At 36.8% G+C, this 27582-nt stretch overlaps 1 protein-coding gene across 1 annotated transcript in view; it reads left to right on the forward strand.

The window, feature by feature from the left end:
• LOC125240216 (dynein axonemal intermediate chain 7-like) overlaps nt 1–27582 on the forward strand; it is a 103130-nt gene that overhangs the window by 59654 nt on the left and 15894 nt on the right. The window contains exons 18-19 of the mRNA XM_048148040.1: nt 2634–2790; nt 24822–24964. Of these exons, the coding sequence (XP_048003997.1) occupies nt 2634–2790; nt 24822–24964 (300 nt within the window). The remainder of the gene's footprint in view (nt 1–2633; nt 2791–24821; nt 24965–27582) is intronic.

Genomic DNA, 27582 nt, shown 5'->3' on the forward strand with positions numbered 1-27582 from the left:
TACCGAATATTCGGCCCATCTTTAGTATCAAACGATGATTATATCGCTTATCAATTCTTATCAATGTTATAGACAATGAGTGGGATGGCAGATAGGAGTTTATCAACATGATAGTTCTGTTTTAATTGTCATGTTAAAATTATCTGCATACTTACATGCGTAATATGATTTTATTTTTTTATACTACGTCGGTGACAAACAAGCATACGGTCCGCCTGATTGAAAGCGGTCACCGTAACCTATGGACGCCTGCAACTCAAAGAGTGTCACATGCGCGCCCCATTAGAAACTTGTACATTCCCCTTTGCTGTGTTAAATACGTAGTAAAAAGGAGTGCACAAGTTCCAAGGAGGGTTCGGGTTGCCGACGACTCAAAGGACAATAGACGGAATAAATTAGTTCCGTAAGTCCTCCTGTCGTCAGCACCCCGCACCCTCGTTGAGCTCTGGCATCCTTACTCACCGGCAGGAACACAACACTATGAGTAGGGTCTAATTAGTGCTATTTGGCTGCGGTCTTCTGTAAGGCGGAGGTACTTCCCCAGTTGGGCTCTGCTCTAGATTCGAGCGAGATGATATCCGCTGTGCTGTGCCCTACCACACAAAGCGGAATATTATTCGCTATGCCCTACTTGGCTGGCTATGGCTTATTATTCGCTGGCCTGTGTGGTGACGGGTTAAGAATTTCACCACCCCCTTTCTTCCCGTGGGTGTCGTAGAAGGCGACTATGGGATATGGGTTAAATTGTGGTGTAGGCGAGAGGCTGGCAACCTGTCACTGCAATGCCACAGTTTCGTTTTCTTTTAACCCCTTATTTGCCAAGAGTGGCCCTGGAGCTTTAGTAGTTTCATTTATTTATTTATTTCAAAAATAGTGATACAGCATGACAGTATTAAATACTAAATCACTGCAAAACTAAAAACTAAAAACAAGTACAAAACATTTTTTATACATGATAAACTGTTGAAAGACGTACATCCATCCTCTCGCAGAACCTCAATAATTCAACGCGCACAGCACTCCATCTGCCAGCAAATAAATCGCACTCAGGTGCTGATGCTAAGAGAGCATTCAGGAGGGGCAAAGGGCGAACAAGAGGGGATTTTCTGTGAGACACGGTTCGCGATACTGGGCCTACAAATAAACCACGATCACGAGGCCGGAAATTGACTCTGTCAATTCATGTGCTCTGCCTACCCCTTTATGGGATACAGGCGTGATTGTATGTATGTATGTATGTATGCCCTACCCCCTACTTAAGGAGGATGATGATAATGTCCTGCACGAGACATCATCATCCTCCTTGCGTTATCCTGGCATTCGCCGCGTCTCATGGGAGCTTGGGGTCCGTTTTGACAACTAATCCCAAGATTTGGCATAGGTTTTACGAAAACGACTGCCATCTGAACTTCCAAGGCCTTATTGGAAGTAACTCCGGTTTCCTCACGATGTTTTCCTTCATCGAAAAGTGACTGGTAAATATCAAATGACATTTCGCACATAAGTTCCGAAAAGTCATTGGTACGAGCCGGGGTATCGAACCCGCGACCTCCGGATTGAAAGTCGCACGTTGTTACCGCTGGGCCACCAACCTGCACAAAACTAATATCATTATAATGTCAAGTCAAGTAATGGCATGTAGTGACAAACATTCAATTGTGGTCGTATTTTTTTACGTTATTACGATAGATTTAAAAAAGCAAGCTGTTATTTTGACCCCCGACGCAAAAACGACGGGGTGTTATAAGTTTGACTGTCTGGTTGTCTGTCTGTGTGTCTGTCTGTGGCATCGTAGCTCCCGAACGGATGAATCGATTTAGATTTAGTTTTTTTTGTTTGAAAACTAAATTAGTCGGGAGTGTTGTTAGCCATGTTTTATGAAAATCGGTCCACTATACGTCGGGGGTTTCTTCAAAATTTTAATTTTTCACCACACCAACTGGTAAAGGCTTACTTTGCTATTCGAAAACAGATAGCAAAATTGCATTTTATCCACAAGAGTGCAAAGTAATTTCATACAAATTTTAACTTGATGTCTTGAGCTGGCTGGTATAATTTAAGTGTAAATGATGATTTTGAATCATAAATATTGATTAGATTGATAGATTTGATTTAGTTTGATGTTTTATAGTCAGTATTTTGTTCGTGTTGGTGTGGTGAAAATTTTTGTGTTTCACTCGGCGGCAAAGTTTGTTTAACCTTCGTGCCTTGAAACCCTCGCAACGCTCAAGATTCCACTTTTTGAACCACTCGCTACGCTCGCGGTTCAATATTGGAATCTTTCGCTTGCTCGGGTATCAATATTGGCACGTGCGGTTAAACAACAACTTTGTCCCCTTGTAAAACAAATAACTATTGTGGTTCTGTTGACAATACTGATAATTTACGCTAGTTGACACGTGATTGACGCTAGATGTCGCTACAAATAAACTTGCATTTACTGATGTATGGAGTTACAACTCCTTCCTTACGCTATACTCTGTCAAACAAGTCTGTCAGTAAATAAGAACAAAGAAAACTATAGGTATCCTTTTCTCTAGCACGCTAAAGAAAAGGATGCATATAGTTTTCTTTGTCTTATTTACTGACAGACTTGTTTGACAAAGTATATGCTTAAACGTTTTTTTTTTCAGTGCTAATACCGAAACGCCTACAACCAATGCCGTACCAGGTTCAATTCCGGGCCCCGGGACCCCCGCCGCCCGGGGTTACCCGGACCCCGGAGGAGATTGAAGCGGAGATGAAAAAAGTCGAAGCGGAGTATGAGAAACTAGCACAAGTGTTCATACAGTGAGTGTGATTTAACTATTTATTTAGGAAGAGACCGTCAGACATTTAATGTGTGAATGTCACGCCCTCGCCTGACAAAGAATGAAGAACTTCGGAGCAGGCTACCTGGCACCGAAGGACTTCAGAGAGCTACCCATGAGCCTCATCATCCGATACGTGGAGATGGTCGAGAAGCTCCTGAATAGCTGAAGGATCTTAGGATCGTAGGGGGTAATTGCACAAAAGATCCCGATGGGTCGAAGTGTATCCGTAAGGGCCCCCGCAGATTTAAGATAAGATAAGATAACTATTTATTTATATACTAGCTTTTTCCCGCAGCTTCGCTCGCGTTATATTCGAAAATTGCGGTTAAGGTCCGACCGAGATCTCGGTCTCGGTCTCGGTCTCGGCATTCTCGGCCGAAAATCGGGCCGAGATCTCGGTCTCGGCTCTCGGCCAAAATGGGCCGAGATTCTCGGTGAAACCGAGACTCAGATTTTTAATTTATTGCGCACTCGCATCCAATCGGTTTTTAGCTACCCTTTGATTACATCACCCGTTTGGTATCCCGATTTTAGTGATTTTGGTAGGTTCTTTATCGATATTTCTCTATAAGCTATGGCGTCTGCTTACCATCAGGCGAGCCGTATACTTGTTTATCACTGATGTAGTCTATTTTGCTACGGTAGATAGGTAAGGGGTGCGGTAGGTTTATTGGGTAGTTACGGAACCAAACACTAAACACGGCCCGACATGCTCCTGGATTCCTGATTAATAGGCGAATTTCGGTTATGAAAACATTTTTTGCTAAAATTGCATGTTTTTTCGCTGTTTTATAAATTCTCGGTCTCGGTCTCGGTCTCGGCCGAGAATTAAATTGAATCTCGGTCTCGGTCTCGTTCTCGGCCGAGACAAAAATATCGTTCTCGGTCGGACCTTAATTGCGGTACGCTCCATACAGACTTCCACCTCCCTGTTTTAGGGAAGTGGGGGATTAGAAAGAGATGAAAAAGTAACCTATGTCACTCTCCAACCTCTCCATCACACAATATGGCGTAAGGCACTAGTTTACGAAAGCGACTGCAATTTGACCTTTAGGTTGTAGTTTAAAAAAAAAAATATCAGTACTGCTACTTGTCAATAGATGTCGCGACAAACAAAAAGTCTAATGCTCAACAATTTTTATTTAATATTACAATACTATTGTACATCAGTAATACCTAAATATTAAATATAAATAAATAAATATTATAGGACATTCTTACACAGATTGACTGAGGCCCACGGTAAGCTCAAGAAGGCTTGTGTTGTGGGTACTCAGACAACGATATATATAATATATAAATGCTTATATACGTAGAAAACATCCATGACTCAGGAACAAATATCTGTGCTCATCACACAAATAAATGCCCGTACCGGGATTTTAACCCGGGACCGCGGCGTAGCACAACACAAACAATATTTATTTTTAACAAGCAGAAACGTCTGCTAACGATTCTAAACATTTTTATATTAAAGGAAAAAAATGGAAAAATTTACGCTTCCGGCGGGACTTGAACCCGCATCATTTGCAATCCGTGCAAGGCTCTCAACCAATTGAGCTACGGAAGCCACGCCGGACATCGCAAATCTTTCCATGCCTTTCCTTATGTACACACGTCTTGGGGTGACGTCTAGCGCCATCTACCGACAGACTATTACATTTTGTAACGGCACTGGAGTCTCAAGTTATATTGAGAATTCACCAGTAACAATGTGCTAACCCATACTAAATGATGCTGGTTCAAGTCCCGCCGGAAGCGTAAATTTTTCCATTTTTTCCTTTAATATAAAAACAAACAATATTGTTTATTGCATTAATATTTTTTTTTTTATACTACGTCGGTGGCAAACAAGCATACGGTCCGCCTGATGGAAAGCGGTCACCGTAACCTATGAACGCATGCAACGCAAACAGTGTCACATGCGCGTTGCCACCCCATTAGAAACTTGTACATTCCCTTTTGCTGTGTTAAGTACACAGCAAAAAGGAGTGTACAAGTTCCGAGGAGGGTTCGGGTTGCCGACGACTCTAAAGGACAATATACGGAACAAGTTAGTTCCGTAAGTCCTCCCGTCATCAGCACCGCACCCTCGTTGAGCTCTGGCAGCCTTACTCACCGGCAGGAACACAACACTATGAGTAGGGTCTAGTGCTATTTGGCTGCGGTCTTCTGTAAGGCCATAGATAAATCAAGAAAGATTGGTAACTCAGTACATCGCTACATGGCCTACTTAAACGCGAGTTATCGTCGCTGGTACCTCTTAGTTTTCGAGTTATTTACAGATGGCGCTATTTTCAATGTTTAAAAGTGCCGTCTAGTGAGATAATAATTAATTACATTGCCGAGTAACCATAACTGAATATGATTCAATATTTCGAGGCGGCGGCACCTCGTTTTTTGGCTCAGGGGTTAGAGTATTTGACTTGCATTTTTGAGATCTCAGGTTCGAGACCCAGCTCCGTTTTTTTTTTAAATTTGTTTAAAAATAATTATGTTGTTGTTTTTCACTTTTTTTATCTACCTAGTTGAATATTAGAAAAATAAAATATGATGTGAATTTGAATCATAGAAAAGTAAGTATAAATTTTTCGCGCCTACTTGTTGTATGTGTGTTTATAAAACCGATAGGCCCATAGGGAAGTACCTATCTTATCTACCTACTCGACTCTCCAATCACTTGCCGCCGTGTCAAGAGGATCATGTACTAAAGGACTGAAGTGTTTTTTTGCAATGATTATGGTCCAAGAGCTGGCAGGATTTTGGAGTAGGTCCATGAGGCAACCTGGAAAGGTGCTCAGATGCTTCTCTAATCATGACCAACACCGAGTTTAACGCCGAGTGTGGAGTTGAAAAACGAGCGAGTGTAAGGATTCTATAGGTGAACCACGAGCGAAGCGAGTGGTTCGAGAGTAGAATCCTGAACTTGCGAGTTTTTTAACACACGAGAAGTAAAATACATTTGCACCCGAGTGTAACACAAAACTTTTCCCCTCACTATAGCGAGGAAACTACAAGGCAAAAAAATGCGTTTATCACTGCTTCCAGTAGTTCCACAGGTGGTAAATCATCTTTATTACCAGATTCACCTGCTTTTATCAATTTTAAAGCAGTTTATTTGACTTTATTCAAGGTCAAATTACTTTACCCACTAGTGGATAAAATGCGTTTTTACCCGCTGGTATTAAAGGACAAAACACGTGTTTCCGAGCTAGTGAGGGGAAAAAATATTTCTATTCTATTCTATTCTATATGTATATTGATCATATCGAAAAAACGTACATAACCTTTCTTGTAGGATATTTTATGTAGATATTTTCTGTTAAACATATATATTTTTTGCTGTGGGCCACCGTTTACGAGTTATTTACGAAAAACTAAAAAAATTACTTTCAAGATCGAATGGTAGGGTACGGAACCCACCTCATGTCATGGCATTATTTTTCCATGGCTATTTAGACCCTCATCTTTTACTGGTAAAAATGACAGATTGCCTCTAGAACCATTTTTGGTTCTTTTTTTACCACTTTGCACTGTTCTGGCACGGTGAAGGACCCGGCCAAATGATCTGGCATAAATACTTACCATGCGACTTCTAGTCATACTAAGTTATGAAAAAAAAGCTGCACTTTTGGATGGAAGCAAGCCGCTTTGCATGGTGATAGTAGACATCATAGTAAACGATTTTTTCCGAGGATATTGAAATTTCATCCCTTAGGAAGCCGAGCGTAGCGAGGTGTTTTATGAAAATTAAAAAAATTCTATCTTTTTATTGTGTAGTCCGATTTTGACAAAACGTATCTCAAATGAAAGGTATTAATTTGTGTAATTAAAAAAAATACAAAGAAAAAATTTTTGAAAGAAAAGTAAGAAAAAAATTAAAAAAAAAAGTAAATTTACGTCTCGCACTGAATAACTTCAAAGAATGACAGACAAAATGTAGAATGTCGATATGCGAGTTTTTTTTAATCAAAGACAGATAAATTTGTAGTTGAAAACTGAAGACCACATTGAAATCGGAGTAGCATTTTTTAAGATACAAGTTGCCAAAGTTGGGAAAGATCGCTTTATATGGCCACTTTGAAATTCCTATGCCAGAAAGTCAGAAATAATATGTTTTTCTGACACAGAAAAATACATAGTAACAGTACACATCAAAATAGAATTAAAAATTCCAAGGATATTATAATTTCATCCCTTAGAACGACGAGCGCAGCGAGGTCGAAAAAAATCTCTTTTTTTTTACGTCGTCCGATTTTGACAAAACATGTTTCATTTGAAAGGTATTGCTTTATGTAACTTAAAAAAAAATATTGAAAAAAATTGGGAAAAAAATGAAATGAAATTTTTATATCCTTGTAAAAAATGTTTATAATGATGTCTATTACCTATGCACACTTTTAACTGTAAGAAAAATATAATGTTTCTGACTTTCTGGCTAAGGAATTTATAAGCGACCATATAAACAAACTAAGCCAACTTTGACAACTTGCATCTTAAAAACTACTGATTCGATTTCGATTCGGTTTTTAGTTTATAATCATGCATTTATTTGTCTTTAATTTAAAAAAATCATATATCGAAATTATACACCGTGTCTACCGTTTTTTGCGGTTATTCAGTGTGATACGAAAATTAAGGTTTTTTTTTTTAAATCTTACATTTTTTTTTCCAATTTTTTTCAATATTTTTTTTAAGTTACATAAAGCAATACCTTTCAAATGAAACATGTTTTGTCAAAATCGGACGACGTACAAAAAAATTAGATTTTTTTTTCGGTTTTCGTAACCGACCTCGCTACGCTCGTCGTTCTGAGGGATGAAATTATAATATCCTCGGAATTTTTAATTTTATTTTGATGTGTACTGTTACTGTGTATTTTTCTGTGTCAGAAAAACATATTATTTCTGACTTTCTGGCAAAGGAATTTCAAAGTGGCCATATAAAACGATCTTTCCCAACTTTGGCAACTTGTATCATAAAAAATGCTAATCTGATTTCGATGCGGTCTTCAGTTTTCAACTAAAAATTTATCCATCTTCGATTAGAAAAAACTCGTATATCGACATTGTACATTTCGTCCCCTTACTGCAAATACCGACTATGTGCAAAAAAGTGATTTTGAGATATTGCGATTTTAATATTTGAAGGTACGATTTCATATGATAACATGAAAAAAAATACTATTTGTATACAGCATTCTACAGCCCGTATTGTCTTGTTTAATACTTAATCGTAAAAAATATCCAGGCTGTATTTGATTGCCGATAAAACAACGATTTAAAAAAAATAGTAGCAAACTTAGTTGGTTTCTCCTGTAGAAATAAAAATGTGTATATTTATCTTATTTATACATATAAAGCAGTGTTTCCCTTTGATTAAGCTTTGCTTTTCATACATTTTACTTATGATTTGTAAAAAAATAAAAAAATATACAAAAATTTTGAACTTATTTCAAAATATATTAAATATTCTCACAAACATAGGCGGTTTTAGCTGCAGGAAATATAGCTGCTCTAATTTTATGTTACAAAACTTCACTTATCATTGTTAATTAAAGTGGTACATTTGTAATAAAAAGTTTTTTAACATTACTAACCATTAATAATACTTTATTTGAGGTTTTGAAGGGTTATTCTCAAAAAAATTTTTTGAAAAAAATCCTCTTCAACCGGTTTTAGGAGATTTTTCACAAAATACTTTAACCGATTTCAGTAAAATTTAACAAAAAGTAACGCAATACCATTCGCTTGAAATCACAAAAAGAATTTTACAAATCGGTTAATGCGTTTTTGGGTAATAGCATAATATGCATAGGTACTTACTACATACTAGTTCACTGTCTCAGCAATCCGAAGTCCGCCATAATTTATGTTCAAAATTTCAGTATCTACACTGTTACATTTAATATAGGTAAATAGTTTTTGTACGCTCAATAACCTGAAGTAATAGTTTATTTAAAGTTTTGTAGTAATCATTTACGCCAAAGTCACTAAAATGTAGGCGTAGATGAGGTAATAAGTTAGAAAAAGTAATGTGTAACGGTAATTACATAGGTTTCTGGGGCGATTTAAAGCAATCAAGTTTGCAATATTCTTACGCCCCCAGTTACACGCAGTGTTTTTCATCACACTAGCAATAAAAAGAATAAAAAGTATTCACGGTAGTCCAAAATACAAATTCGAACACTCCCTTGGGAAAAATACGCCTCCTGATACGCCTGCGTGCGATTGGACACTTACTGCGCAAGAGTGATAAAGAGTTATTAAACGACATGTTCATCGCTGGTGGAATTAGATACAAACACATCTGTAACACGGCTGACAATGCTAGACTATAACTGAACTTAAGCCTGGTGCCCACTAAGCTCGCCGAGTCGAATCTCATTAATTCGCCTTTTGCATTTCTTATGAAACTACGTCCATTAGCGACGCGTCGAATCGGTTTGATCGTTCATTGTAAATGTATGTAGGGCTAGATTCGACGCGGCTCGACTCCACCTAAGTGTCCTCAAGGCTTTATGCAGCCTTTGTGACAGAGATTTCATACCTAAAGAGTACCATGGGTGGTTTCAATCACTTAATACTGCAGTTGGTGAAGTGGTACACAGTTGTGACATCTGAAGTCTACTCGTACCGTAGGTATGCTAGTAAGTAAAGTAAAGTTTATTCTATGTTAACTGTGTACATAAGATGGTATGATATACAGAAAATACAGTATCAACAGTTGCCCATTTCATATCATCTACAATATCAATATCATCTAATTACGTCTACAATACAGTTACTTTGGCGCAGTGAATTTAGTTTCGTAGGCCAAAATATTCCACTTTGAGTTGTTAAAACAATGATACATGTTATGCGATTACTCACAGACGTCTGAACCGATTTGTATTATTTATCGTAATTCAAAGATTAATTTAAGGTTATTTGCCAACCAGCTTAGGTTACCAAATTAAAATTAGTATAAATAAACTTTGCACTAATGCAATCCACAAGATTTTGTGGATAAAATGCAACTCTCTCGTCCGTTTTTGAAGAACTAAGAGAGCCTTTACCAGTCGGTGAAGTGGCAAAAAAAGATTTGATTTAAATGTAACACTGTAATTAGTAACGGTCATCGAAGTTATGAAACATAAATTTAAACTAAATTCGATTCCTGTAGCTTAAACCGTTTGTGTTATTGTAATTTTAACCGACTTCAAAAAAAAGGAAGAGGTTCTCAACGCACGCTAATCACGAGAACATCATACGAAAAACGAAGCTTAATTTAACAGACCAACAATGGGTTATATGTATAAAGAAGAGAAATATACAAACATTTATTTCTACAGGAAAAACCAACTAAGTAGGTATTCGACTGTTTCATTAAATCGTATTTGATTGTCAACTAAATACATTCTGAATATATATACGACAAAGTAGTAAACAAAAAATACAGGTTCTAAAATGCCATACACATAACGTACATTTCTTCATGTTTTCATATAAAACTTGCCTTCAAACTTTAAAACCGCATTATCTCAAAATCGCCTATTTACACATAGTCGGTATTTGCAGTAATAGACCGTTATCCTTTCCTTCGTCACATTACATGCAATACCAATTATAGTCCCTATAGAACTTTTTGGTAGAATGACATTGCTGATGTTTGTAAACAAACATCTTCTGGAAAAACATCTTAAAGACATTTGGTGTGTTTAGCCTGGCTTAAAATAAAGAATTTTGTTGATAGTTTTATTTGCAAAAATCAAATATGTACATACTAAACTTTTTTGTAGAACATAAGATGGCTACTTTAACAAAATGTTTAAATGCAAAAAAACACTATACACCATTAAAAGGTTCTACTTGGCGGATACAGCATAAAAGTTTATATTAAATATTCATATCACATTCTGGCAGTTTATAATGCAACAAATTGACCATTAAGTAACTTTATGCGACAGCTATCTTTTGAATGCAGCGTCGTATCAATACATGGATTTTAACATATTGTAGCCCTCGAAAACCTTATTCTATAGGTGCTAAAAACTCGATTTCGTCAAAAAGTCACTTAGTCGGTATTTGCATTAATGGGACGATTTTGTCTGTCATTCTTTGAAGTTATTCAGTGCGAGACGTAAATTTACTGTTTTTATTTTTTTCTTACTTTTCTTTCAATTTTTTTTTCTTGTATTTTTTTTAAATTACACAAATCAATACCTTTCATTTGAGATACGTTTTGTCAAAATCGGACGATACAATAAAAAGATAGAATTTTTTTCATTTTCATAAAACACCTCGCTACGCTCGGCTTCCTAAGGGATGAAATTTCGATATCCTCGGAAAAAATCGTTTACTATGATGTCTACTATCACCATGCAAAGCGGCTTGCTTCCTTCCAAAAGTGCAGCTTTTGGCCAAAAATTCTCCATAACAAGTATGACTATTCTGAGGAACTCTAATTTCACTTTTTAATAATTCCAGGTTGCCTCAAACACCTTTTTTGGGCCTCAAAAAATTAAATCTTTAAAAATTTATAGCTCGATAAAGCCAGACTTGCAGACCTGATGTTCTGAGCACCTTTCCAGGTTGCCTCAAGGACCTACTCCAAAACTCTGCCAGCTCTCCGTCTATTATGACCATATAAGCAGCGACTCAGCGAGTGTCCTTCGAAGACCTGGCAAGCAATTATGGTCGCTCGATAAGTGATAAAATAGCAGGCCGTCCCAATCGCACTATATGTAAGTGCGATAGGGACGGCCTGATATTTTATCGTCTATCGCGCGACCATGCTGGTTGCGCAGATCCGTCGGTAAAGCAGTGTTGCACCTATGGCTCGGGAGAAAAGGCGAATTAGCAAGCGGCTCCATCGGTAAAGCAGTCCGCGGCGACAGATATTCGTCGACAAGCGGTCATGATTGGAATATTGGCCAATGACGAGACAGCTGTCAACATGGCGGAAACAGTTGTCGGCACGATGTAAACATTGCAACAAAATACTTAATACGATAATGTAGATGATATGAAGACGAAAACTACTAAAAAAAACCTTTAAAGTTTATGTGACGTAGAAACGCAGGCGTTAATAGACTCTGGCAGTGGATATAACCTAATCAACAAAAACTCTTTCGACGAATTTAAAGTGGATTGCGTGAGTGAGAACTTCACTGTTTCTGATCGCGATGGTACTGTTAGGAAAACGTCGAGCATTTGGTTGTCGAGTATGCAGACTAAGGAAGCGCCGATCGAGCTCAAGATCACTCTGAAAGATGATAATTATCCCTGTGGCGAAATGAAGAGCTCAATGCGACTAAACAGCTGATTTTATAGCCAATAGTCAATCGTTTATTGCAAGAACATAGTGAGATTACATAAGATGATAACATTGAAAAGCAGTTCTTATGTTCTACCAAGCAAGGCATGCAATATTTAACAATTATTTAAAGTATGTACAATAAAATGTCAATATAATTTGTTACACAATAATTCATTACAAATATACACAAGGATTGAGTCAATTTATTACATTTTATAAATTACACAGCTAAGATGTCAAATATAGGCATAGATAAATTACTTAATTAATAATTAAGTTTTGAAAGATGGTGACTATAATGACTTGTGTTTGGAAAATGGCATGCCAAACAAAGGAGACCAACAGCAAACGGTGGTGCCTAAGGTAACGGGGAAGGAAGTTGCATATAAGGTGCATAGTAATGGTCATTTTGCTATGAGAATGAGGAAAAGGGCATTCACTGAGACGAAGAAGCCCTACGATCACACAATTACAGTTGTTGATGCGTTCACCAAGTGTGTGTGGCCCTACCCGATGAAGTCGACATCTAGAGCAGAGGTGATTAGCAAGTGGCAGTTGCAGCGGCAGACGTTTGGTGACCCTATACATATTACCTTTGCCCGAGGTAAAGCATTAAAGAAAAGAGCTTTCAGAAGTACTGTGAAGATGAAACTTTATCTCGTGTAAGAAATTCTTGGTGCCTAAAAGTTAACTTGATTTGTTACTTTATTAAGTTTAGTAAGTTTGGTGAATATTTAAAATGTTGTTGTGTTGTAAAATGCTAAAAGTTGTTACAGTTATTGTTTTTATATCTAATGCTTATATTGTCGGATGTTTTTCAATTTATGTTGAAATGTAATGTTGAATGAATGAGATGTAGTTAGATGAATGAACGTTGAAGTATATCTGGGCATTTCTCAGAGTGTTTCAACTTTTTTGATTTCGGTGGCAGCATTAGTACCCGAACCATGAGTTTTCTTTGTTTCTGGTACAAATCCGCGACTTCTATTTAAATTGACAGGATTTCATGTGACTCTTACAGGATTCATGTAAAACTGTTGCCATCGAAAACAAAAAATTTAAACACTGAGAAATGCCCATCTGAGGGCAGATATGAGAGCAGGACAGCCGAGAATGTGGGATCGGAACGTAAGGTGATGGCGTGAAACAGAACGTTGTATTATAGTAGAATGACAGTAGGTGTGAAAGGCGATGGGAGAATAGTTTTGAACGATGAGCGTTCGAACGTGAAAGAATTTAGTAAAATCTGTTAATTTCTTATTTGCTGCTTAATTAAAAGTTACTCATTGTTTATTGCTGGGTTTTCATTCGAGGCATAACAATATCCCACAAATATATTGTTTTATTCCCCATTAATATTCGATATGTAAAAAATACCCCAAATAAATAATAGCACTAGACCCTACTCATAGTGTTGTGTTCCTGCCGGTGAGTAAGGGTGCCAGAGCTCAACGAGGGTGCGGTGTGTTGATGACGGGAGCACTTACGGAACTAACTTGTTCCGTCTATTGTCCTTTGAGTCGTCGGCTACCCGAACCCTCCTTAGAACTTGTACATTCCTTTTTGCTGTGTACTTAACACAGCAAAAGGGAGTGTACATGTTTCTAATAGGGTGGCAACGCGCTTTTGACACTGTTTGAGTTGCAGGCGTCCATAGGTTACGGTGACCGCTTTACATCAGGCGGGCCGTATGCTTGTTTGTAATGTAATGCAATAAAAATTAAATAATCAGAAAATAATACTTCCGTCTTAGTGCGTTTTCACATTATCCGATCCGATATCAGATGTAGGACCGATATCCTATATATTTAAGCCGCCTTTTTTCGATTTTCGCCTTTGAAATCCTTCCTACATCCGATATCTGATCGAATAATGTGAAAACGCACTTAGTGTTGTAATATTTTACGTAGCATATTTTGCCTATTCTGGAATGTACGTCCAAGGTAATTTAGAACTATCTTGGAATAATATATTACTAAAAACTCAAAACAAATACTAAAACTGTTATCTTCAATATGGCAATTTTGGTTAGCATGCAGTTTTGTGCATCTTGCATACGCGCCATCTACCGGATTATAATGTTTGCTATTAGTCATCAAACGTACAAAACACTTCCCATGAATTGAATCTGATTCAAGTACCCGATTGGTAAAAAATGACTTAATTGTTTTTGTTAATTTCGGTGTTATATAGTGATAATGTTGTACGATCATGTTCCAAATTTTGAAATAATACGACTTAGGTCATTTAAATGAAATTATTTCGTGAATTGAACAATACCATTTGTCGCGAGAGTATAGTAATGCCATCTATTGTTTTACGAGTCAAACTTATAAAACGATGTACTGAGTTACACGTCTTCCTTTATTTAGTTTAGTCTATGGTAAGGCGGAGGTACCACCCCAGTTGGGCTCTGCTCTAGATTCGAGCGAGACGATATCCGCTGTGCTGTGCCCTACCACACAAAGCGGAATATCATTCGCTATGCCCTACCTCACTTAAATATTATATTATTTTATAAATTGCTCTGATATTTAGAATAAGATGAATATTGTACATTGTTGACAATTTAAAAATGCTTATTGTAAGCCTATTTGAATGAAGAATATTTTGATTGATTGATTGATTGATTGGTACTACCCAAGCCTTATTGACATTAGTCCGGTTTCCTCACGATGTTTCTTTCGAACGAATTCCCTCTTCGCATGTATATCGTACGACGTTTTTCAGTACATAACCATTTTCTCCGCATAATTGGTACCATTTTGAACTAGGGTGACGATATAGCCCCTTTAAGTTTCGACCTGACACAAAATGAATCACTTTGCGCACTAGTGCGGCATAAAAACACTTAATTAATAATTAATATTTTCTATGAAAATAATTTAATTTGTTCTTAGAGTATGAATGGCAGCGCCATCTCTCTTCGCTAGCTTGTAATCACCTGAGTTGATTCAGCTAGGAGGTCGAACCATACTGTTCTACCTCAGGGATGGCAGAGGGCGCCACGAGCCTTCGGGAAAGTCATATACTTGGAAATTTCGACCCTTGCTTTCGTGCACCGATGGCAGAGTGGTTTTCAGGCATTCGCTCGGTTAGCGGAGTACGCTGGTTCGATTCCAGCTCGGAACACTGGAGGCCTTGGTCACTTTTTCTTTGTATATGACATTTATTTAATGTTTATAACATAATAGTAGTGTTACTACTTAAAAATACAAGTTAAAATATTTTCTATGAAAATAGTTCAAAGTTAGCTGCAGTGTAAAGTGTTGGAGTGTTTAAGGCTATTCTTTTATTCGCGTGTGAAAGAGACGACTACTGTTTTATTCACGTACTACGAATACGCGAGTGACAGAGACGCCTACTGTCTTTTTATTTACATACTACGAAAGTGTTTTCACCTTCATTATTTTAATTAAATAATATTTGTGTGAAACAAGCGAAAAGATGACAGGACAAAATGCTTCACTTGCCGGCTTATCAGGCTCAAACCCAGATTTAACATCTTTAAAGGAAGATTCTATGTTATCGGTTTCCCATCGAAAACGTAAACAACCAGAATGTGACTTGTCGCAACATTTTCAAGATTTTCGTGTTGAACTCAATGAATCCTTTAGGCAATACTTCGAGGACCTGCGGAAAGACCTAAGCGGTATAAGAACCGAAATAAGCGACATTAAATTAACGAACGAGCAACTTTTACGCGAACAAAACATGCTTAAGGCAGAAGTAAACGACATCAAAACCTCAAATGATGCCACAAAAGATAAAATAAACACATTAGAGAAGGATCTTTGCGAAGCGCGAAATACAATTACCTCATTATCGTCAGATCTACTTATGAAGGAACAACAATGTCGTATCAACAACCTTGAAATATCGGGCGTACCGTTCTCAAAGGGTGAAAATTTAGACGTAATAATACGTAGCATTGCCACCAAGGTTGGCCTCACATTGGTCCCTACAGATATAGACCATATTCATCGTGTGCAGCGTTTTTTGCCCAAAAACACTACAGCAAATGGATACACAATGCCCCCGAATATAATAGTGAAATTTACCCAAAGAAAACGTAAAAATGAGATGATTGCGGCGGTGCGCGCGCGGCGCGGCCTGACAACAACCGATCTAGGCATGGATGGTGCATCGAAACCTGTTTTCGTTAACGATCATTTAGCTCCTCATAATAAATTGTTACGCTCCGTCTTGCGTGAGCGACGGGCGACGCGACGCGACGCGACGCGATGCGACGGCGATGGCTCAAGGTCATCGCGTATCCATCGCGCAAAACTTCGGCACTAGCATTTTGGTGATTAGAATCACAAGATTCGCCGTCTTTCACAATGTGCAAATGGTCTAGCGGGTTTGACTTCTAGGTGGAATCGTTTGCGCCATGAGTGTCGTGAGTTCGAATCTCGGCTCACGCAATCTTTTTGCATTTTTATTTACTTTTTTCTTTTATGTTCTACTAGCTTTTGCCCGCGGCTTCTCTTGAAAGACGGACAAACAAACAGACACACACACTTTCCAGTTTAATCAGTATGGATTATTTGATTTTGTTTACCTGCTTATTTCTTTCTCTAAGATTCTACTTTCTTATTTTTTTTTAAGAACTCCGGGTTTTATACTAACAAGGAAAGTTTTAAGTAGCACACAATAATACTGCATTTTGTTTTTATTAACTTAATGTTTATTTTAATCCATACTAATATTATAAACGGGAAAGTGTGTGTGTGTCTATTTATTTGTCCGTCCTTCACGGCAAAACTGAGCGACGAATTAACGTATACTATTTACTTATAACGAATGCTATTTACCTTATGTTGAAATGAAAAAATGTCATACAGTGTAACCCAGTGTTTTTTAATGCTGCCATCTAGTGTCGACTGGCATAACCACTACACTAAGAGCCCTTATTCCTTAGAGCGTTCATCAATTTCGTGAAATAGCCATTGATAGATGGCGTTGGCGCTCGGTACGCGAGCCACCGGTAACGCAACACACAGGCAAGAATGATCTTGATAGTTTTGAATTTAATTGCTAGTAACAATTCTTTTGGTTTCATGTGTTAACTTTTTTGTAAAGTTTACAAGAGATAAGAATATATTATTATTATATGGTACCTACTAATTGTAAGTAACTTAAAATAAACAGTTTCAAAGAGCTGAGCTGTGTGCAAAAAATTACATGTGTTATTGGCCCGGCTAATGAGATCAAACATGGTCGAGTTACGATAAGTAGAATAGCAGTTCTGTTATTCATTTCCTGACTCGATCATGTGACCTTGGACATCATCGAGATCGACGCTGCTCATCAGCCCAAATTTAATAAGCCCAAACATAGTGGAGTTATTATGAGTAAAATAGCAGTTTTGTTGACCATATCCTGACTCCACCATGAAAACCAGAACCTCATCCTGGGGGCCGGTTTTTGAATCTCACATATGGGATTTGTCACTAAAATACCGGTTGAAAACAGTGAATTGCTTAGTATTTTCAGTGATAATTTTCTGAATTCGAACGCGTGAGACTCAAAAATCGGTCCCCTGGTCCCGAAATATAATAATAATTCAAACTCTCATCAGATTTCAAGTAAAGTTTCTTGGATAAAATTGCATGTGTAAAAATCAGGCGGACCGTATGCCTGTTTACCACCAACAGGATCAAGATTTGTTTAGTCGCAGTACCTATACAGCACTTCTCAGAACTATCTAGCTGCTTACGCTTACGACGAGAGCACGGTGCGCCGGACTATCGAACGTAGGTCCACTTTCTATGAGCGCTGGGCGCAGACTGAACTGAGCAGTGAGCGGGCCCGTGTCAGCAGTGTATTTTATTCGAATTTTATGTGCTTTAAAATAGTACATTACGATACAAGTGCGTAAAAAAGGAAGTTCGAAACGAGTGGCGATAAATTAAAACACGACCGAAGGGAGTGTTTTAAATCGACACGAGTTACGAATTTCCTTTTCGCACGTGTATCGTACGACGTTTTTCAGTACAGATGAGCCTCCGAAGTTTCGACCTGGCATATAATGAACCACTTCTCGCACTAGTGCGTAAAAAAAAACCGGTCAAGTGCGAGTCGGACTCGCTCACCGAGGGTTCCGTACAAACTTTCAATAGTTGAATCATCAAAATGTTATTCATAGAACTCTACAGATTTTACTAAATCCCTTTTCCCACATAACAAGCAATATTTTAATATACAATTTTATTGGTAGACAACGTCCAAATAAAATCAAGACTATTCGGCTTCAATAGTTTATGACTTATCTTACTTACATGTCGCAACGACGCTCCTGAACCGACCTCATTATATCAGGAAAAACGCGATGTAGGAAATGAGCGTTCAACGTACAGCGACATCTATCGGCAAATTGAGTAAACTAATGCGCGCGAGCTAGTATGGAAGATGATTTTTATGGAATAATTGTTTATTGCGTGAACCGATTTTAACCATTTTGCCTCTATTTGAAAGCAGGTAATTTCATTGTTATTTTGTTAAAAAATACAGGTACAATAAACACCCGCTAGGGTGTTGAAATTGAAAATGTAAATCTGAAAGGTTTTTTATAAATAAATAAAAAAGTTTTCAAGATACGTGTACGATTTTATTTTTCCTGTAATATTCATTATAATACCCATGTTTGGTGAAAATTTCATACATTTATGTTGGTAAACTTCGGAGATAAGGGGGGGGGGACGGTATTTTTTTTTACATTTTCCTTCAAAAAACATTTTTTTTCCACAACCAAAAAATTATAATAAAATAGTTTTGATATGTACAATTTGAGCTCTTTCTAACGATATCCCACTTGACCTAGTTGCTTGAAATTTTCAGTTTGCCCCCCTTTCATTTTGGCCATTTTCTATCATTTATATTAATTAATAAAAAAAAAATACTTTCAACTTGTAGAGGTTTACAATGTTTATAACTATTCCAAATTTCATATCGATAGCATAAGTAGTTTTCGAGATATTTAACAATGTGACAGACGGACAGAGTCGCACCATAAGGGTTCCTGTTGTACCTTTTTGATACGGAACCCTAAAAACACCATCTGTACTGAAAAATATCTATCGTCACAAAGGTATGTCTTATATGTATTTTTTTTTATATGGCAACAAGAAGTTCTGGTTTAGGATAATATTATTATTTAAGAGTTACAATAAATGCAGGAATCGCAGGAATTACAATGAACGCCCCTTAAAGAGTAGTCTAATTATATTTTTTTTGTATGGGTACCTTTCCTTGTTAGTATAAAAGCCGGAGTTATTAAAAATAAAATAAAAATAAGAATGAAGATTCTTACAGAAAGAAAAAAGTAAACAATCAAATAATAGAAAATAAAAGAAACAAAAATAAAACTGCAAAAGCACGCCTCAGCCGAGGTTCGAACTCACACCGCTGGCGCGGCGTCCAGACGTCGAAACCGCTAGGCTACGAGCCCGTTGTAATAACTAGTTAATTTTGTGATCCTATTCACCAAAGTCAAGTGCTAGTACATATATCGTAAGGTCATCGCACTAGTGTTTCATATTTTTAGTTCACACTTAAATTTTAATATTTTACGCAGACAATCTCGTATCACCGTGCACATAATCAAAGGCTGTCAATACAAGTTACAAAAGTTGTAATTTCCTTACTATTTAGGCACATTACTCCTTTGGTCAACTTATGTTAATTTGAATATTTTGAATTTTTATTATAAGAAAATATAAAAAATGAAATGTGAGACTAGTAATCAATCGTTATTTCTCTAGTCCGACCTCTCTACGTATTGAATTTGCTTCTAAAAATCAAATAGCTTGATCGCGCGCCCATCGCCATCGCATCGCGTCGCATCGCCGTCGCGGGCCGTCGCGGGCCGTCGCTTACGCAAGACACTCCCATATGAACACAGCGGTTTGATCGCATCGCGTCGCTTAACATTCGCATGTTCATCGCTAGTTCGTCGCGTCGCATCGCCGTCGCGTTCCGTCGCCCACCTAAGACAAGTCCATAGAGATAGAATGTTTGATTTCGTCGCATCGCATCGCATCGCGTCGCCGTCGCGGGTTCGTCGCTCACGCAAGACGCGGCGTTATACAAATCAGTACGCGAACTCGGCAAGGAACGCAATTATAAATATATCTGGATCAATGACTGTAAAATTTTCATAAGAAAAAATGATAATACAAAATCAATTCATATATCATCTGAAAATGATCTTAAAAAAATTGTATGACTACTCATTAGCGCATTCATGGTACACAGATTATTATTGTACTTAATAGCGTCATGTTCATATGTGTATGTTAATAATATGTTTCGCATTTGTATAATGGAAATCATAATATATAAAAGTTTGGGAATGTCTTGTAATCTATTGAGACAGGAGTTTAAATCAATTTATTTTGTAATAAATTATTGCACGCATGTTAGATCGATAACAAAATTGCTTAATACATATAACTACGTTCTTAAAATAGTAATGTTTTACAGCTGTTTTATTCACATAATTATAATTTGCGCGGGAGGAAAACAAATAGGCATATTTTTATTAATCTATCAAAGTTATAAGTCTTAGCAATATTTCTATTTATTACCAAAACGTGAGGGGTTTGCGTACGAAGTCACATGAATTTCTATGTAATTTGATAAACAACGACTACGACATACTATGTATCACTGAGACATGGCTTAATGACTCCTTTTACAGTTCTGAATATTTCGATAGCCGCTATGTGGTGTTTAGATGCGACCGTGATGCTGAGGCTAGCGGGTGCCAGCGGGGTGGTGGTGTGGCTGTCGCGGTGCGCCGCGAGCTGTGTGCGTCGGAGCGAGCCGAGTGGCGCGCGCCGCCGCCGGCCGACGAGCTGTGGGTGAGCTTGCCGCTCGCGGCGGCGGCGGTCGCGCCGCGGGCCGGCTTCGATTCGCGCGACTCGCTCGCGCCTACACATCTACATATTATATGCACATACATTCCGCATGGTGAAAATTACGACCGACAATTTAACTCATTTTTATCTAGGGCTGAACAAGTACTAGATACGTATAATAACGATTTGTTTCTCATACTCGGTGATTTTAATATATCTAACGCAATTTGGTTCCGCGATGAGGATAGTGGCTTAATCGACATTACAACCAACAATGATTACTACAGCTCCCTATTATCTGATTTTATGAGTTTATCCCTACTGTCCCAATACAACTTTTCATTTAATACTAATAACAAACTTTTAGACTTAGTACTATGTAATAAATTCTGTAACGTATTGACATGCAAGTCACCTTTAGTTTCTGAGGATCCTCATCACAAAGCCCTCGAGATAGCCTTGTCCTTGTCCTTACCAACTTCACTTATAAATAATAAAATCAACAAAAAAATGTTTTTTAAAGCAGACTTTGAATCTATACGCGCCGGTCTTTCGATTATAGATTGGTTAACCGTATTCTCATCTATGTCACTGGTCGAGGACATGACCACATATTTTTATAAAACTCTTAACGAACTTATAGCTAAATATGTTCCCTGTAAACTCATATCAAATAATAGTAATAAACACCCCCCCCCCCCTGGTTTACTAAGCCTCTTATTAAATTAGGTAAAGAAAAACAAAAAATACATAAGAAATGGAAAATATACGGAAATAGAAAAGATTACCTAACCTATGCCACTTTAAGAAAAAGATTTAGAAAAATGGAACGAGATTGCTACAATAATTACATTGATTTTAGTGAACAAAAAATAAATGAGCACCCTAAGTACTTTTGGGCCTTTGTTAAAAATAAAACAATGAATAATGACATTCCTGACAAAATGATTTATAAAAATAATGTTCTAACTGAGGGTATAGATATATGTAATGCTTTTAACAGATATTTTCATTCCGTATTTATAGAAAACAATTCAAATATTACGTTAAACTTCTCAAATACTTCCGAAACAGCCGTAGATATAGAATCTATTAATTTGAATAAAGATATTGTCCTTCGGGAGTTGCGACGTGTAAACGTTCATAAGGGCGCCGGTTCCGATGGAATACATCCACTTTTAATCTCTAAATGTGCAGCTGAACTTGCTGAACCTATTACGTATATTTTCCTATTTTCTCTAAAGACAGGAATATTTCCGTGCATATGGAAATCTTCAATAATAACACCCATACCCAAAACAACTGAGGGTAAGGCACTCGTTGATCAGTATAGGCCTATCTCCAAACTGTGCGTGCTAGGCAAAGTTTTTGAAAAAATTGTTAGTGAAGAATTGTTTAGAGCATTGAAACACCATATATCCGAACATCAACACGGTTTTTTCAAATGTAGGAGTGTCGAATCTAATATGTTGACTTTTACAGACTTTATACTTCAAGCCATGGACAGAAACCAACAGATCGATGTCGTGTACACCGACTTTTCAAAGGCGTTCGATAAAATTAACCACGATTTGCTTATTAACAAGCTTTTGGACGCCGGTGTGCACGGCAGCCTTCTAAGATGGATCGACTCATATGTACGTAATCGCAGTCAGGCCGTATGTGTTAAAGGGTACTGTTCTAATTATCTTAGCGTGCCCTCTGGTATCCCTCAGGGATCTCATTTGGGGCCTCTTTTATTTACAGTTTATATCAATGATATTGGCACAACACTTAACAACTCAAATCACTTATTATATGCTGACGATACGAAGCTATTTAAAGTAGTCACCTCGGTCAAAGATTGTTTGGATCTGCAGGATGATCTTAGAGCCTTATCTTCATACTGTTCACAAAATCAATTGTTTTTAAATTCAGATAAGTGCTCTGTTATTAGTTATACCCGTAAAAAACATCCAATAATATTTAACTACAACCTTTGTGATGACACACTTAAACGTACGACCAATATTAGAGATTTAGGTATTATAATGGATGACAAAGTATCTTTTAATGCACACATAGACAAAATAGTTCAAAGAGCATTTCGAAACCTAGGCCTAATCAATAGACTCAGTAAACCTTTTAAAACCAATAAAACCCTCAAAATTTTATATTTTTCATTTGTACGATCCATATTAGACTTTAGTAGTGTCGTATGGAGCCCTTACTTCCAATGTCATAAATCGAGAATAGAAAAGGTCCAAAAAAAATTTGTCAAAATTCTTAACTATCGCAATTTTCGTAAGAACTCCAGTTATCAAGAATCCCTACAACACTACAACATCTTATCCCTAGAAAACAGACGCAAATTAACTGACGCGACAATTTTATTTAAAATTATAAATAATCTAATCGACTCCCCTACTTTGCTATCAAAAATTAAACTTTCATGCAGTACTCGACCAGCCCGCTCCTCACGTAAAAAATATCTGTTTTCACCCCCTCACTTGAAGAAAAAATATACAAAAAATTGTTTCCTCTCCCGCGCGCCTGAAATGTATAATAATGTCTTTATGCATATAAACCCTTTTAATGTATCTATTTCAAAGTTTAAAAATGATATATCTAACTGCCTGTTAAATTATGCCAATCAATAAGTCATAATGGCTAGATCTCCACTAACGTAATAACTATAACTCAGTAACTAAGTAATATACCGATATATGTAGGTATAATTATAATGAACTTATCGATCGTAAGGTATAAGAACAAATTACTATAACTGAAGTTATTAATTAATTATCATTTAATATTGTCTGTGTTACTGGATCCCGTAGGCAGCTTAACTGACAGCGTTTATAATTTATTTATTATTTGCACATATGGTACAAGATTATCGGTTAAAATGTAACGCTGCCGGTTGGGTTGCACGTAAAATCTATTTCTACCGCTCAGTATCAACTTTTATAATTATTGAACAATACCTATTTGTTAAATTTTCGGCACTGTTTGTCTTTTATGTATTCCATCTATTGTATCTTTTGATGTAATGACTGTTTGTTGCCATAATAAAATAAAATAAATAAAAATAAATAATTTAATTTGTTCTTAGAGTATAAAAACACTTTTTTATCTTAGCCTATTGGAGTGTCCCACTGCTGGGCAAAGGCCTCACCCCCAGCTCTCCATAATTCCCGATTGTCCGTTACTTCCAGCTAGTTGTTCAGGAAGTCGTCAAGGTCATCTCGCCATCTTTGCCTGGACCTGCCCCACCCACGCTTCTTCGTTGGCATCCACTTGGTGGCAAAACACCATATGTACTGAATAACCTAACCACAAAATTAAAATTTTGAAAAAACCCCCGACCGCGACATAGTGGACCGATTTTCATACAACATGGCTAAGAACACTCCCGACTAACTCAGCTTTCAGACAAAAAAAACTAAATCAAAATCGGTTCATCCGTTCGGGAGCTACGATGCCACAGACAGACAGACAAACAGACAGACAGACAGACAGACACGTCAAACTTATAACACCCCTTCGTTTTTGCGTCGGGGGTTAAAAATATCTGTCACTGAATATGCCGGTCTGCCGGTCTCCATCCTTACTTGGTAGATATTCCACGAATCCGCACGAAGCGCTTTGCTTCTTCTTTTCTTATGCGCACTGCCAAGGAGTGGAATTCCTTGCCGGCGGCTATATTTCCGAGCTCATATAACCCAGCAACCTTCAAATCGAGTGAACAGGCATCTTCTGGGCGAGCTCACTCCATCGTAGGCCACGTCTTTGCCTTTGGCTAGTCTGCGGCCAAGAGTAAGCCCATTTATAATAATAATAATATAGTATCTGCTGTCCACAGATTGCCCCAAGACATGATGTGGTCAGAGCCGCCCGTCATCTGCCAATGGCAGGAGAACAGGAAACTCTGGACAACGAACTACATTAATGACTATAAGTTCAACGAGGATAAACTCACTGTCCAGTTCCGGACTGGAGTGTTATGTAAGTTGCCTTTGATTTTCAGATTGTAAGACAATCTTGTGGCCATAGGTACTTGGCATAGCAAAAAGGGTCGAGTACATATATAAGTATGTAGAGAGTTACTGTCAAAGTAAAATGTGTAGTCACAGTGCATAGACTGTGATGTCGAGCGTAAATGATAACTACTTCGTATGGAGTATACGTTTAATGTGTCTTAAATAACAAGTACATGCCAATATATACTAAGCTTTGCACATGTGTGGGTAAGGTGTGGTACACACACTACACCTTCCCCCTCAGAGAAAAAAAAATATTGTCCTATACTATGAGGAATATATTTTTTTTAAATATCAAAAAAAAGAATTACACAAATTTAAAAAAAAAAAGTATGGAAAGGTATCTTATGTAAGCAAAAGCTCTCAGGGAATGTATATCTTATACAAAATTAAATCATTTTTTTTTACACAGATAGGTATTAGGTATACAGTAAAAATACTTTGAAGTTCAAAGAAAGAATATTTGACGAATAAAAAAATAATTTTAAAGAGATACTTATACAATAGGTAAATGAAAATTATAAGTTTTACTTATAAAATTTGTCTAAAATAAACACACCATTATACATTCAGGGCACCATACAATAATTATTACCAACTTCTTCTATGCTTGCTTTGATGACGAATCGTTTAATAAACAATTATACATATTTGTATAAAAATAACCAGAATACAAAGTGCATACAACATCAAAGACTTAACACAAACCTTAAAACTAGACTAAGTAGATAACATTAAAAAAAATAATCCACAGTCAAATAAGTATCCGTCGATACAATTCAAATCCAAATAGATAGTACGTACAGTACGAGTATGAACTTCCAATCTAGGGTACCTTGGGTCATATTTACCTATCTCATTATTTACTTGCAAGTCTTACTTTCATTCATAGACGTCTTAACTTTATTTTTATCATAATAATAACACTGTATTTACTTGTGCATCTAAAGCGTGCTTCTCTTTTTTATGGCAAGGGTACACAACGCATTTACTTACCTGGCCGGCCGACCTTACTATATATTTATTTATTTGCTCAGGATACAAGGATATTTATTTTTAAGCGCGCACACATACAATATATTTACTCACACAGGCAGTTCTTTTAACACGTCCTTTCATAATAACCTTCCATGTGTCCAAGGAGTCTTCACGATTGATGCTCGATCAAATCATGATCAGATCTCCAAGGATTCCCTACCTGCCTTGTACCCTGGCGTACCCTTGCTATACCATATCGCTCATGACCCCTCTCGGGCTGCCGATGATACGATAGGCATATTTATAAGTAGGTATAACGATTCAGTAACACTCATTAAAAAACATTCAATTACCAACCACAATTAAACCAACACCATAAAACTTCAACAAATAAGAATTTCAACAACCTTTGGTTGATCAGACCAGTCGCTCTTTGAAAAACTTACCTGCTTCAGTTTACTCGACTTCCAAAATCTCGCACACATACCTAATTTCAAAACACAAACCATTCTTTTCTATTCCACCCTTTACTTATAAGTACATACAATTACCAACATTAATAAAACCTCTAGCCATAAAATCCGTCGCAAAATAAAACAAAACTTGAACACTCCTATACCTAAATAACAAAAACATTTCATATACCAACAAATTCCATATCCATTTTACACCAATTTAAAAATAATCCAACTTTTTATCTCATAGATCTCAAATATATTTATTTTCCACACATTGTTAAATCCGTAAAACATATTATAGTCAATTCCGAGAGAAAAAAAAATCTGAAACATTCAAGTACATTATTATTTCTTAACAATCTAGTTCTAAATACTAATTTTCAGTTTAATATGGTCAAAAGTCGGTAAGATAATAATTATATGCAATTGCCAAGTTAAATACGATAAATTTGAAGTACAGCAGTTCTCGAAAAGTTTGTACAAAAATTAAGGAAAAAATTAAATTTGTTTTTATTAATTCCTATTTTGTTACCAAGATTTGGTTGATGAATTGAGATTTTATTAAGTTTTATTTCGTCATTAAGGTTATCTAGTATCTGTATTTTCTTAATTATAACAATTAAACCGTATATATCTTACGAAAGTCGACTTATATTACTAAATGTTGGTAACGAAATAGGATCAATTAAAATTTGCTGACGTGGCTATGTACAAAGTTGCCGGGAATTGCTGATTAATCTAAATTATTGCACAATACATTAATAATGCATTATGTTGAAACTGAAATTCGAGACGTAATAACAGAAGCTACATACCGATCCCTTATATGTGAACACGTGTCGCGGATGACACGGCCCACCTGTACGCTATGACGAATGTTGTATCCAAGTGCACGAAATCATTTGTTAAGTTTACCAATTTGAATTACTGAATGCAAAGTAGAGATCGAATGATTTACTTAATTAATATTGAGCTAGAAAATATTATTATAATTAAAACGTGCCGTACTTTTAACCATATTACTATTTCGTCATCAAGCAGCATTTAATTAGATTCCACATAATATTTAACTTGCATATGCATTGTATTCCTACATCGCAATATTATTTAACTTAATTTCCGTAAATAATAGCAATTGCTTATATTA

Source organism: Leguminivora glycinivorella, chromosome 27 (genome assembly GCF_023078275.1).
Source record: "Leguminivora glycinivorella isolate SPB_JAAS2020 chromosome 27, LegGlyc_1.1, whole genome shotgun sequence".
In the NCBI taxonomy this organism is placed as follows: domain Eukaryota; kingdom Metazoa; phylum Arthropoda; class Insecta; order Lepidoptera; family Tortricidae; genus Leguminivora; species Leguminivora glycinivorella.